At 34.7% G+C, this 15455-nt stretch overlaps 1 protein-coding gene across 1 annotated transcript; it reads right to left on the bottom strand.

Annotated features, from left to right (window-relative positions):
* Window positions 1-9978: 9978 nt before the first annotated feature.
* On the bottom strand, window positions 9979-12055 carry LOC131011961 (uncharacterized). The gene is made up of 2 exons (XM_057939866.1): window positions 11254-12055; window positions 9979-10645 (listed from the first exon to the last, which is right to left on the bottom strand). Exons 1-2 carry the CDS (start codon window positions 11771-11773, stop codon window positions 10050-10052), a joined length of 1116 nt encoding a protein of 371 aa, XP_057795849.1. The 5' UTR covers window positions 11774-12055; the 3' UTR covers window positions 9979-10049.
* Between the last annotated feature and the right edge of the window lie 3400 nt (window positions 12056-15455).

Genomic DNA, 15455 nt, shown 5'->3' with positions numbered 1-15455 from the left:
GATTTCAAACCTCCCTTCGACCAATAGAATCGAGTGTTTGAGTTGCAAAGGAGTTCAGGAAGGTACTCTATCTCCGTGAGATCCTAGTGTCAGTTCGTGCTAGGAGTGAGAAATCCAACAAGGTGTGTTGGTACTGAAGATTGGATCTTCAGTTGATTCGGTTGTGTGCACCCGGCAAGCACACGGATTCGGTTTGCTGTGCACCCGTAAGCACAAGCATCGGTTTGCAGTGCACCCGTAAGCACTTGCAGAGTGAAGTTGTTGGTCTGATCAATCGACCGTGAATGTAGGAAGTGTTTTCCGAACCACGTAAAAATCTCTGTGTTATTTACAGTTTTACTTTCCTACTTGTGTTCTTACTTTGATAAACTGAATACTGATTAATTGCAAAGAGAAACTTAAAACTAACAACGTGCTCAACAAAGGCTATTGCGAAACAAAAGTATTTTTGTTGCGTATGTTATCAGTCTGACTGATCTATCCTCTGATAGTCAGGAAGATTTATAACATCTCTGTTTTCATCAAACTTGACTGATTTACGTGCATCAGTTGAGTTCTTGTGACTTAACTGATAACTCCTTACTGAAGAGTCTTTCAGTATCAGTCATCAACCTTGTTTTGGTCAAAACTATTTTCTATAAACAGGTGTCAGGTTTGTGTGTAAAGTTTCGCCTTGATCTCTATCTTGAGATCCATCTGATTTTAAAATAGCCTATAGGTGTATTCCTCCTCCCCCATACACCTATTCGAGACCCTCCGGATCTAACAATTATAACATGTCGAAAAATTACTTTTGAGTGTTCAAATACTTTGCTTATTCCACTGCTATTTACTCTATGTGCACGTATTTGTCTCTACAACACTATGCACAATATCTGTTTCACACGAAACAACACTTTCAAACTATAACAATTTTAGTACATAATTGCTAATAACTGTTTCGCATCCAAAAATATATGCAGCCACGTCCGCACCATAACTTCTTCCACATCGAAAAGCTCTTGCAGGAATCGTGGAAATGACGTATATACTATAGTACTCCATCCGTCCCACTCTAATAGGCTCACTTCTTTTGGGCACGGAGATTAAGAAAACTTACTTTTTAGTAGAAAAGTGGTAGTAAAGTGGTGTGGTCCACACCAATTAAGTACAATTTTTTTTACCTAAAAATGAAAATGAGCCTATTGGAGTGAAACATCTCAAAAAGAATGAACTTATTGGAGTGGAACGGAGGGAGTATTAATTTTGGAATCCAAGTAACCAAGTCAATTACTCCCTCCGTCCGCCAAAAGTATTCCACTTTGGCCGGGCACGGAGTTTAATAAAATGTGTGATGATGTTGATGTAGTGGAGAAAGGGCCCCACCACTTTATGAAATGTGTGGTTGAGATTGAATTTGAGGTGGGTTTTTTGTAAATAAAGAGTGTTTCTAAGGATAAAATATAAAGCTGGATGGTGGGACCATGGCTTAAAAAGGAAAGTGGAATACTTTTTGCGGACGCCGAATATAGTAATTGTGGAATACTTTTGGCGGACGGAGTCTACTTGTAGCAACAAAAAATGTGTATTGTATTACTCAAAAGTCTCCACCATTGTGACATGCACTACATATTAATTTAAGGGTCATACTAATTAGAATCAAATCGTCGCCTTAGTTGGGCGGCGCGTTCAGATTGATTAAGCAAAGGCATTAAAATATTAAATCGATTTTAATTAACCCATATTCGATATAAGGATTTTTTTGGAACTCATAGTCAAACATACATGCAAACGAAATTCTTGAGTTAAATTATGACTTTTGTGGAATTTGAGAAAGTGTAATGCATCTTCTTCTTTTTTCTTCCAATTTATGGGGGCTATATACATGCATTTTGGTTTAATTCAAACATTTTCTTTGTTGGGAGTTATAGTGATGAAATTATTTATTAAAAATCTAATTTTGGAGGCTATAGAGATAAAACAGTAGATCTATTAATAATTTTATTATTATTTCTTGAATAAGAGGCTATAATCACAGAAATTAGAATTATATACAGAACCATCCTTTAATATAGGTTTGTGTAATTCTATTCATAGCTTCCGTTTTACTCAATATAGCATCTATTTATAATAATAATAATAATAATAATAATAATAATAATAATAATAATAAATTTACTATTTTACCCTACCTCTAACTTATAGCCCCTAAATTAAGTATCCTAAAGTCTATATATAGCCCCAAACATAATTTTTATTTTTCTGTATTTGGTTTTCCGAATCATGTTATAAAATCTTGTATATCATCTCAATTTTAAAAATTGCTATGACATTTCAGTTTTCGAAATTCTTGTATGTACTACGTTGGAAAATAGAAGATTTGGTTTGAAGTTTATCTTAAGGGGCCATAGATCTGATGGCGGTGCAAATGCCCCTACCATTGATTCAGAGGAAGAAGGTTGGAAAATGACGTTAATCCATTCATTCTCATCCTTGTTTCTTATCTCTTGCTGCTTTCACTTTTGTTTTGCAAGATAATTGACTTCTCAATTTTTATTATTTCCAGGTTTTCTATGTACAAATACTAATGCACTTAGAAAAAATTATGTTTACGCAGTATATCATTTAATTACTGGTATCTTATTTTGCTCGTATATATCACTTATTCAACTAAGAAAAATAGCACGAGATGGAGATGGTGTAGATAGAAGGGACTATTTTCGGACACAGAAATTTGAATGCTGCACAATTATTTGTAGATATACACATCCCACGATGAAAGAATAAAATTACTACATTATTTGAGGGTTATTTATGGGTTATAGAGTATCTAATTTTGAGACTGAATTATAAAATAAAATAATAAATTTATAATTATTAAGTTATTGAGTAAAACGGGAACTATGAATGTAATTGTCCTTTAGTTATAGTCTTCTATTTTAGAGGCCCAACAGAAGCATATTCTCAAAAACAAAAGAGGCCCAATGGAAACACGCATACTGTTTAGTCGAATAAATATTTTTTCAGGGTCCATCATAGCTCAATTAAACTGCTGTTCTAATATGCTTTATTTAATTTCTTTTCTTTTTTGACTTGTAGAGATCAATAAGTCGAAGAAAATACCACATCCTTTTGAGAATGGTCGACACAATTTCTAAAAAATTTATTCTAAGTAATTTCAACTTTTTTTTTTTTTTTGATCAGAAAAAGGGATTAAAATTAAACATTGGTACAAGGGGTACCAACCCGGAATTACACAAAAACACATGACACCATCCCAGTCATCCATGAGGAAAAACTGAGCTCTGTGTCAAAAAAGTTAAAGATCTTGTTCCAACTCCAAAACCTAACTTTTATATCGCGGATCACATTCTGAATATCCCACGGTTTCCCTTCAAAACGACTTTCATTCCGATTCTTCCACAGTATCCAGACTACGCACATCCACAGTGCTGTAAGGAATTTTCGACTCTTTTCCTTCCCCATATTGGCAAAAGCTGTAAAATGCTCTTCGAAATTCCGTTCTAAGTAATTTCAACTTGATAGCTCATTTACAAATCCAATAAAATATCAACAAGATTAATCTTTCCCTTAAAAACATGAAAAACACATTATTAGCTCAAATAATTTATTTACCATTATAAACATTTATACTTTTTAAGGCCCGAATGGGGATAGCGATACTTTAAGCTCCGAAAGACTTAAAAAAAATGAAACTTATAACTATACTTCTGACCTTTTTATTTTATAACGAAATGAATACAATAAACTATAAATCTAGAAGTAAAAGATAGTCCCTCTGTCCACCAAAAATAGTCCTAAAAGACAACGGCACGAGTTTTAATGAAATTGTTAAGATATTGTAATTGGATGAAGGGTCTTACTTAAAAAGTATTATTAATAATGATAATTAATTGTATTTTCAGTAGAGAAAATGGCTCACCATGTTAGAGAAACATTCCAAAAATAGAAAGGGGCTATATTTTGCGGTCATTCTAAAATTGTAAAAAAAGAGACTATTTTTTGTGGACGGAGTGAGTACTATATACAAATCTACAATTTGAAAACTAGTGATTAGATTTAAGGAAATTGGGGAATTATTATTATTATTATTATTATTATTATTATTATTATTATTATTATTATTATTATAAAACAATAGTTTGTTATTTATTTATTTTGGGATGGGAGGGATAGATTGCTACTTGCTTATGTGGCCTATCCTACTGAGACATCCTTAATTGGTCCGACTCAAATTAATTATTATTTTTTTGGAATTATATTTTATTATATGCACAGAAATTGATACACTCTTAAGTGACCTATACTTTTAAGGCTCATTTAGTATATGGTATGAAATAAGATGCGATATATTTGAATGTGATGTATCTTATTATATGTCATACTAATATCATGTTTGATAGAATGCATTAAAATATTTATAAAATATATATGATGTTTGATATGATGTATTAAGATTATATAAAATTAATAATGATTATAATTAAGATTTGTATTACATATAACATTTTTTATAGGTGGTATATACAGAATCACTCAAATTAATACTAATATTTTCGGACTTTTATTTTATAAAAGACCGTGTATTTCGTTACTTCTTTATCAAACAAGATAGGATGTTATAATTAAATATATTATGCGCCTTAATCACTAGTACCAAAGGAGTCCAGGCATACCACCATGACTGGTATGGTGTTACATTAATACCTCAATGACTAAAATATCTTCTTTATCTACTATATAAATTTATATCTGTATTCGAATATGATCACCTTATATATGAAGTTTAATTGACCTAAGTTATTAGACGGTTACATATCATTTATCTCGACCTTTTACTTAGAGATACACAATTCGATATCATATACTTTTACAACACAAAAAAAAAAGAAAGAAACTCACTCTGACAGAGTGTAATCAAATATGTGGATCGAAAATGGAAGTAAATTTGGACAAGAGTGTTGGGTAGCTATCGAAAAGGAAAAAAGGAATTGACTTGACATAATATATGTGTGATGATGAGAGGGATGATACATCATTCAATTTCACGGTCCCCTCGACACAACACTTTTCCACCTCATGCTATATAACCAAATATCATTACAACCTTCCCATCCTATCTTCTTAATCATCTCTCTCTCTCCAAAATGGATACTCCCTCCCTCCCTCATCAAACATTTTTATTTCTTATTTGATCTCAATTAAATATTTTTTTATTTATTTTTAGAAATAATTTCTAATTATTCTAATTTTAATTTTAGATATTTCTAATTTTAATTTTAGGTATTTTTAATTTAAGGAGCTATATCCGTATTTATCAAATACACAACTAAATTTTATTAAAACTTATATGGACTCAGCTTAAGAAAATGTTTTAGCAACAAAGGGAGTACTTCACAATTTGTGTGTATGTTTATTGTTATTCTAATTCAAATGTCCGCATGTACTCTCTTTTAAGAGGTCGCTTGGTTGTATCTTTCAAGAGTTCCTTTCTTATCTTTTTATAATAACTAACTTGGAATAATAATGTACCGTTTACTCTTAAATTTGGTGTTTCTTTAAGTAAGTGGATGTTAGTCTTTTCTTAATTAAGAAGCCTTAAATTATCGTTAATATTTAGCTAGCCGTTAGGATCAATTATGGGGCGTTTATTTTGGAGGATTAGTCTTGATACATAAAAATAGTAATTTAATCCCTTATTTACTTAATAGATTGAAACTTTGTGATATCAAAGACCCTGAACTATTTCTATCATTTGAGCTAGCTTTGTTTTATTGATATTTCAATGAAAGGGTGAGATTGGAGAAATCCTACTCTTAAACATAAAAATATTCAATCATGCAGAGTAAACATCCCCTTAATATAATCCGTACTTTCTTGTTTGTTTGTGAGACACAACTCGTTCAAGTATCATTGTGCTTGTTAGGTAAAATATGCGCCATGTTGTGTTGTAATATGTAAATATAAGGATGAAAAATCGCACTAGCAAAATCATTTTGATATGGCTTCATAAGATAAACACAATATTGTGTAATAGTCCACACACACACAAAAGACATATTATTATACTAAAAAAATCATGTGCAATAAAGCTTAACTTAAATTTAAACTTGGGACCTCTTGGTCTCGAGCACTCCTTTTCGTTGGTAGGCATATATTGTGTAAACGGTTTGAATATACTTTAACTTCCACAAGCAGGCATTACAGTCCTCTAAAAATAATACTAATAGAAACTAAATTGAAATTCAAACAATACGAAAATTAAATTATATATGGCTTCATTATATTCTGGACTTTGTATTCATTCATTCTTCTTTTTTTCTTTTTTCTTTGTAAATAAGGTATATCAAGATTGAAATTTATAATTATCGATATATTGTCACTCTGCTTCTTTTTTTGGAGGAAAAGGGAACGATGAGGTTTGAACCCTTAACCTCACTGTTAATATATCAGGTCATCACCGTTTGAATGCCTGCGGAAGGACATATATTGTCAAAAGAAATTTGGAGAGGATATATTTTCAATTTAAATCTAAACACAGGAAGAGAAAACATGGGAACTAATATATGTTTATTTGAATAAAGATGGGAGTAGAAGAAATCGAGAAGATTGAGAATGTCGACGGCGCATAGGTGCCCAAACCGAAGTAGTTAATTTGTTTTTATCTGTTTGTTTTGAGTTTGAAGTGTTAAAATAGTGGTAATAAACAAGAATTGAAGCCCATAATTTGGTGCTTGACTTTAACCAAACAGGGCCATAATGCAGAAATGATGAGCCAATGAGTAGTACAAAACAATAGTCAAAAATCAAAATAAAAAATAATGCAGAAACCCAAGAAAATTCATGCGTGCAGCATTACCATTTAATGGCCCAGGCTAAAAAACAAACAAATGAAGGCATAAATAGTTGCAAATTTTCCCTCACGAATGAAATTTAGTTCAGACTTGCAGAGAATGTTCACTAGTATATTGTACATCACAAATGGGCAGTCATAGTTTGCGTTTAATTAATAATTTAAAATTTATCATAAAAGATCTACAAGATTCAAACAAGTAAAATTGAGCATGCTTTTCCTGAAACAATTTAATACTACACTACCACTAAAATTCAGTATACAATTATTTTTTTCTTTTTCTTTTTTTTCAAGGAAAAATTTAATATACAATTTTAGTAGCTATAGATTAACTCGCAAAATATAGACTAATGGGTCAGTCGGATCGATCGAGCTTCGGCCTAATAAGCCCACCAAATTTTGTTAATAATTTACGGATTATTTCATTATAACAAATGATAATAACTTTGTATATGGTGTGTTGGTCAATGCTAGTCAAACAAACTAAAATGTAGACTTCAAAATTATTCTTTCTATTAATGATACACACACACTAGAAGAAATATAGAGGATTTCATAAATAAAACACCACGTGCCTTGAAAGATAAATAAAATATATAATTTTTTTTTCATTCATGTGTGTTGGTCTAGTGATAGAGTGATTAATACTTGAAGTTAAATATCTTAAATTCGAGCTTACCGTAACACGATCTTTAAAATTTCTATTTATCTCATAAAAAATATTTTTCAAAAAATTATGCATCGAAGTTGTACTTATTTAAATGGAGATCAAGATTTAAATTTATAGTTTATTGTATATGTGTACCAAATATCTTTATAGAATATATTATAATTAAATTTAAAGTAAAATATATAAAAGCTGATCACGATTAAGAATGCTTTGGCATCTTTAATTCATTAAAGGATAATTCAGTTGGATAATAATGGAGTAGCTAGTAATACATGAAGACAAATGCACCGTTGTAATAAAGCTGACTTGCCCCCGTAAAATATATCAACTTCACATTTTCATGTTGCTCTTTTTCTATCTTTTTACTTTTTCACTTTTCAGCATGCATCATTTTATTACCTAAAATTTACTGCTTATATATTTTTTTGTTTATTAACAAAATTACCATGGATAAAAAAGAAAATTTTCATCAGGGCATGTGCCTTGTTCTTTTTCCCCGTCAATCCAAGAAAAGCATCAAAATAATACTCCCTCCGTCCCAGCTTTTAGTATCCAACTTTCCTTTTTTGGTCGTCCCACATTTTGGTATCCATTTATATTTTTAGTAAAAGTAGTGGGACCCTTACTCCACTTTAATTATTTTAACTCTCACATAAAATGTGGGACCCTTGTTCCACTCACAACACACCAATCACTTTATTAAAAGAGTGGATTTTGAAAATAGCCACTTTTATATAGTAAAAATAAATTTTACCCACTAATATAAAAACTTTAAAAAATACCCACATTTACCATTTTACCCTTACATATAAAATTTTACAAATACCCACTGTTCACATTCACAACTAAATTCAAGTATTGGTTGTGAATAACAAGTGTTGGTTGTGAATTCGCGTGAATTCACAACCAACATTATTTCGAGTTGTGAATTCATAACCGATAAAACTTGAATTCACAACCAACATTATTTTAAATTGTGAATTCACAACCAATGAAACTTGAATTCACAACCAACACTATTTCAATTGTGAATTCACAACCAACGCTGATAATTCAGTTGTGAATTCATAAACCTGGTTGTGAATTCAAGAACATTTGTACAAAATTACGCGATTTTCATCAATTTCTTCGTTACTTTTATGTTTTTTCGATTACATTCAATTGAATTAGGAAGAAATTTATCCAATCTGCAGAAATTCATTCCAATCATTCTCATCGGCTTCATCAAAATTCAAACTTGATCCCTAAATTCAAATGAAAAATTATCACAAAATTAAAGCTTCAAAGACCAGATGAATCAGACGGCGGCGGCTTCTCCTGCTTCAGCCCGCACTCCAAACCCTGCGACGACCTCTGCCGCGCGCTCGCCGCCGTCGTGGCCTCCGTCAAATACCGCCCGGCGTCGGGGCACAGATACCCCTGCCAATATGACGACGAATTCGACGCCTTGAGGTTCAGATCCGCCGCCCAGCGCAGATCTGCGGCGGTGCTTCTTAGTATGAAAGAGGAGTGAGAGAGAAGAGAAAGAGAGAGAAGAGAGAGAAATCGGCGCCGGCTGAGATCCGACGGCGGATGCGCCGCTGCCGGGGTTGGTAGCTCTGCTTCTGGCCTCGTCGTGGGCGACGGAGTTGGCGGTGGCCGTGGGAGCGTACGGCGGCGCCGCTTGGAAAAGAGAAATCCAGAGAAAGAGAAGAAGAGAGAGAGAGAGGGAGGAGAGAGAGAGAAGAGAGAGAGAAAAAAATGAGAGAATGAGAGGAGGCTAGGGTTTGCCATTTATATAGAAGGGTAATTTAGTCATTTAACACAAAAAGTGGGTATTTTTTATGTTTTTATTTGAGTGGGTAAAATTTATTTTTACTATATAAAAGTGGCTACTCTTATATATTAACACTTATTAAAACTCGTGCCATTCTCAACTGGATATCAAAAGCCGGGACGGAGGGAGTAATCAACAATAGATCTAAATTTATTTAACTAACAATTATTTTAATTCTCATTTTATTCAAAGTTCCTCCATGTTCATAAACCCACAAAACTAATATAGTTTCGATGCAAAGTCGTTTGTGTAAATTTATTATGTGTTGGGTGACTCAAATAGAATTAATGATAAACGTGATTATCTAAATTTAAAAATAGGACTTTTCAAATGGGACGAATTAAGTACTAAATAACAAAACTGTTCATATATAAAATTAGTGCATGTTTTGCTTCAAAAAAAAATTAGTGCATGTTTAATTTTGGATAGTTAAATAATTTGGAGTTATCTATTGATTTGATACTCCAAATTATTAATCAAAAGAACTGTGGTAAAACTGATGTCATATCTTATTTTACTAGTATTTCTTTTTGAAAAATGACTTCACATCACCCTTGAGATAAATTAATTTTAATGATAAGTAATTATTTATGATATTATTTTTATTAATCAATCCATTTCCAAACATGAAGACCAAACAAGTGAAATATGAGGAATTAATTAAACCAGAATTGAAAAAGTTGTATGTACAAGAAAATAGAGGAAATGATCTAAGATGAAAAACCTGTATAGATTACAACAAAACATGGCAATATAGCCTTGGGATTAAAAACATACAACTCATCGAAATTGGAATAGAGTCCGAGGGGTCCGGCGACGGAGTCATAGTCGTCGAGATTGGCGTCGGAGTTGTTGTTGACCCGGCCGGCGATGACCCGGCACACCAGCATAGCCCTCTTGCCGTCGTCCCGACATCCGTCGTGGGCCTTTCCACTAGTGGCAGTTGTGAATATCCCTCTGGAGGAGAGTTTGAAGCCGTTTCTGATGATGCTGCAGACGGCGCAGGAGGGGATGGAGTTGCACAAGTTGGAGGAGCCGTTGAGCCCCAGCGAGCACATCAGGGTGGTGCAGTGGAAGCGGAGGAGCTCGTTGCCGTCGGCGGCGCACCGCGGCTGCTGCTTCTTCGGGTTGGCTTTGCCCTTGATGCTGTCTCTGTACTCCTCAAATTTGGAGATGGTCTTGGGGCTATTTTGGACTTTTAATATGCGCTCTATCTTGCAAACTGGGGCCTGCTTCTTCAGCCAGCTTGACTGGAATATGATCTCCACTATGTTCTTGCTTGTGTCTTCTGCTCCCAATTCACACACTGCCATTGCATATCTCATGCTTAATTAATTCACATTTTTTTATTTTACTCTACTACTTTTTGTGCCATTTCTTGAACGCCCCATCACACACGCACACGCACACGCACACGCATCATTAATGAAATTTTGGGAAGAGTGACAAATTGTGCAATAATGACCCTATCTTCAAAGACTAATTAAGTTGGTGACACAAACCCAATCACAATTCTCTTATTTTTAACAAATGTAAACTATTACTACTCCATGTTATGCGCTCATTAGGAGGTAACATGGAAATTAAATAAGCATTTGGGCAGATCGAGTTCCAATCTGTACTAATTACACACATTGTCAACAACTACTAGGCATTGAAGTACTCGCTTCCCACAAATTGAACAAACAACTTTGACTAGATATTAGTAATTTGTAAAAACTTGAGCACACCCGAATATACATTATAATTATATTTAATTAAAATTTATTTATATAATGCACCGTGCATTTGAATATACCGAGTGTCCCTCGAATTAAATTTTAAAATCTTGCCACAAACAAATTAGTCTGTAAATATCTTTATTTAATATTGTTGATTTAAAAAGAAAAAAAAGAAAAAGGAAGGAATTGTTACCAGCATGCCTAACAGCTTGATGCAGCTCCAAATTCTCAGGCTTCATGAAAACCTGGCCACATTGTGGGCAAGAAGAGATGGTAGCCCTCAAGGAAGGATCTCTGGTCATGCCGAGAACGGGATCCACCACCATCCGGCACTCGTAGCAGCCGGAGAGCTTCCTGAAGGGCATGCTTCTGACGGAGGGGGAGGCTGCAGCCTTGATTAATGATCTGCTGGAGGCGTCGCTCTCGGAGGAGGAGAGATGGGCGGCGGCCCTCTTCTTGTTGGGAGATGCGGAGATGATCTCTGGCTTCTGCATGACTTTGGTGTTGCTGCAGAGGGAGCCCGAGCACTTCATCTTCTTGCTGCTGTTTGTTATCTCTTTCGGCTTGGGTTCTTGGAGGTGTACCAGGTGCTGCTGGTGTTGTACCTGGAGGTACTTGCAGGTGAAGAGGCTTCGAACAGCTGCCCATGAATGGGGTTTCTCATATTCTTCCTGTTTTTTTTTCTCTCTGCTCTGCTTTCTGCTTTTGGCCATTGTTGTCTCGGAGAATATTGGAGTGGAGTTTTGTCTGTTTTTATTTCAAGAAAGTGACTACAAACATGCACTTTTTACAGAGGGTGGAAGAGTGAGTAAATAAGGAGAGGAGATGAGATGAATTGCTTCTCCCTTTACATTGAGCTTAAATCTCTCTCTCTATGTGTGTGTGTGTGTGTGTGTTTACATAATAGTAATGCTTTGCCTTTTATGTGTACAATTCAATTCTGTACCAGGAATTGTTGGGAAGAAATTAATGTTTACCCCATTGTGGAATCGAACTAAGTTAATTAATATTAAAAGATATGGTAGAGGCTATTAGAGCGTAGTTTGAATATATGCTAACATCGAGATATTGATTTAAAATCCCCAATAGGAGATTTGAAATTAAATAAAATGTTCAAAACTTCAAACAATATATATCAAAGTTCAATTCATGATGTAGTTTTACGATTTCCAGCTGCTTTGCACTTCCTGTTTTGTTTAAGTGTTAATAAAAGATAAATGTAAAATTATGATATCGTGAAATACACGTGGCATATATGGATGACATGAGAATAGAAGATGTAACGCGTACAATTGATAATAAGGATATCGACTGCAATTAATTTAATTGGATTGAAGTTAATATGACTTCCAAAGTTCAGAAAAGGTTATTTGGTTTCTTCATTTTTGTATTTGTTTTTAGGGAATGTTTAACTCTACTATTGATACACGTATATACTTAAGTATAGTAGGTAGGCTGAGATTTGAGGTGTGTGATCTTTAAAACCTATAATTTATACGTAGTATAATTTATTTTTTCTCAAATATTTATGCAATAATGTATTTTCACTGAATATATAAACAACCTTTATTTACTGAAAAAGAAAAGGAGAACAATAAAGGATGGGGAAGGGGGACACTGAGGGAGACATCATATACTAACTGACAAAGGGAGCATGTGTAAATTATTAAATAGAAGGAATCTCGCATTCTTTAATGGATAGTACAATATATTTAAATTAACTGTCACAGCCAAAGACAAAATTATTTAATTATGAGCTAATTAATTGCAATGTCTTCGTTCTAATATAGGACAGCCGGATAACTAGGAAATACACTTTATGGTTTTCATTTCTTAAACTAAAACTGGAGTATTCTCCCATAATATTCATATCTCCCATCTTTTTGTGTACCTTTTCACTTCTTTCATAGCTTTGGGAGTACAGAAAAAATACGAAAAACCTACAAAATATATGTAGTAGCCTTTTAATTAAATACCTCCCGTATGAGCTAAGATTCTTAACATTTGAAAATTAAGAGCATCTCCAGCGGGCGTGACAAAGCCCGCGTCGATCCGCGTCGCTGGAGTGCTGCCCGTGCTGGAGACCCGGCCAATGTCGAAGCCGGGACGAAGGGGAGAATCAGAGCGAAGGGCGAGGGTGTATGGTATTAAAAAAAAAATCGAAAATGCTGTTTATTTTAAAATTTGTACCGTTTGAATATATGTTTTTTTAAAAAAAAAATTGACCGTTGGCTGATTAAGGGTAGGATAGGTTATATATATATATATATATATATATATATATATATATATATAACTTTTCACTTTATCTATATATACCACATTTCATCTCCATTCAATTCACTTCTAAAAATTCATATCCATCTCAAAAAAATCTCTACAAGAATGTCATTCTCTTCATTAAGCGGCGACGAGCGACGTGCTCAAGAATTCTCCAATCTCGTGCAACAATTTCATGAAATTATTCAAGCTATTGGTTATCTTCAAGCTATTGGTTATCCGACAACGGAACCCCGTCGTTATCGACGAAGAGTGGCAAAGAAGGCGTACATTCATCGGGACCGTGAAGCCGGAGCACAACGTTTGCACGTGGATTATTTTGCCGAAAATTCGGTCTACCCCGACAACGTTTTTCGGCGCCAATTTCGTATGCGTCGTGCATTATTTTTGCGCATCGTCGACGCCGTGCAGTCCGATACATACTTTCAACAACGCACGGATGCACTTGGCAGGCCCAGCTTCACACCGTTGTAGAAATGCACGTTTGTTGTTCGTATGCTAGCTAATGGTGGGGCAGCGAACCAGTACGACGAGTATCTACGGATTGCAGAGTCCACCTCGTTGGAGTGTTTGCGCAAATTCTGTCGAGCCATTGTCCAACTCTTCGACGCGGAATATTTGAGGAGGCCAACTTCCGTCGACTACCAAAGGCTTCTAGCACTGCACGAGGCGAAGCACGGCTTCCCGGGAATGCTAGGGAGCCTCAATTGCATGCATTAGGTGTGGAAGAATTGTCCAATGGCATGGCAAGGCGCAAACACTCGCGGCGATCAGGGGGAACCGACCATCATCCTCGAAGCCGTCGCATCTCAAGATCTATGGATCTGACATGCCTTTTTTGGGACTCCTAATTCGAACAACGACATCAACGTGCTCAACGCTTCAACGTTGTTCAACGATCGCCTACAAGGAATGGGGGTGCCAATCACATATCAAGTCAACAACTCCTACTACACAAGTGGTTACTACTTGACTGACGACATCTACCCTAATTAGCCTATTTTTGTAAAGAGTCCTACACATCCGACGGACGCGAAGAGAAAGAGGTTCAAAGTGATGCATGAAGCGGCTCGCAAGGATATCGAACGAGCTTTCGGCGTGCTTCAAGTTCGTTGGACAATCATCAAAGGATCATCTCGTCTTTGGAGCAAGGAGAAGATGAGCGACATCATGTTCACGTGCATCATTTTGCACAACATGATCATCGAAGACGAAGGCAAGCACGCAACGCAATAGGAAGAAGAGGTCGCCGACGAAGCTTCGAGTAGCGCCGCCACATCTCATCCTCGTGCCGGTGTTCCGCTGGATTTTCGTGCATTTATGGCACGACAAGCATCCTTGAAAGACGCAGAGATGCATGCTCGCCTCACTTTGGACTTGAAAGTGCACATTTGGTCTTATTTTGATCTGATTGAGCCCTAGGAAATTATTGTAATTTTTATTTTATTATCATATTTTAATTATATCTTTAATTTTATTTTAATTATTGTAATGTTGAATTTTAATTTTAATGAAATTTGGAATTTAAAAATAAAAGTATAGAAATGTGAATTTTGTGGAAATGAGGATTTAAGACACACTCTAAGCACCAATGCATTGGAGAGGGATGTGTCTTAGGTGGGGACCACCATCTAAGACCCCCTATAAGCACCAATGCATTGGAGATGCTCTAAGTTCATTAATCAAAACATAAATGGTTGAGTTTAGTTTGAATGACGCAAACTGCTGAATTAATCCATGTGGGCGATGAATCGCATTTCGATAACATTTAACTACATCTACTCAAAAGTCATACATAAATATATAAGAAAATAAATAAAATTGAAAGTGGGACACAAAGTGGGACATAAAGTGTGGTACACTGAATCTCATTCCATAGTAGTGTGCTTCTAATTAATACTATCATAAGTATTATAAATTCCACATGGCAAAATTTTCGACATTCATATCAACTGTATCTGTAAGATTGTTACAGTACAGTCTAAATTCTAACTTTCGACATGTTAGTATAATTTGCTTGAAAAGTTGAAACATTTTTTTTTATATAAAAAAAGTAGTGGCACACAAGCTTAATTAGAATATCTAGAACTAAGAGCATTGCTAAGAACAAGAAAC

The sequence above is a fragment of the Salvia miltiorrhiza genome, chromosome 2 (assembly GCF_028751815.1).
Source record: "Salvia miltiorrhiza cultivar Shanhuang (shh) chromosome 2, IMPLAD_Smil_shh, whole genome shotgun sequence".
Lineage (NCBI taxonomy): Eukaryota > Viridiplantae > Streptophyta > Magnoliopsida > Lamiales > Lamiaceae > Salvia > Salvia miltiorrhiza.
Note: the sequence above shows the minus strand (reverse complement) of the source record. Positions and strands in the feature narration are given on the sequence as shown.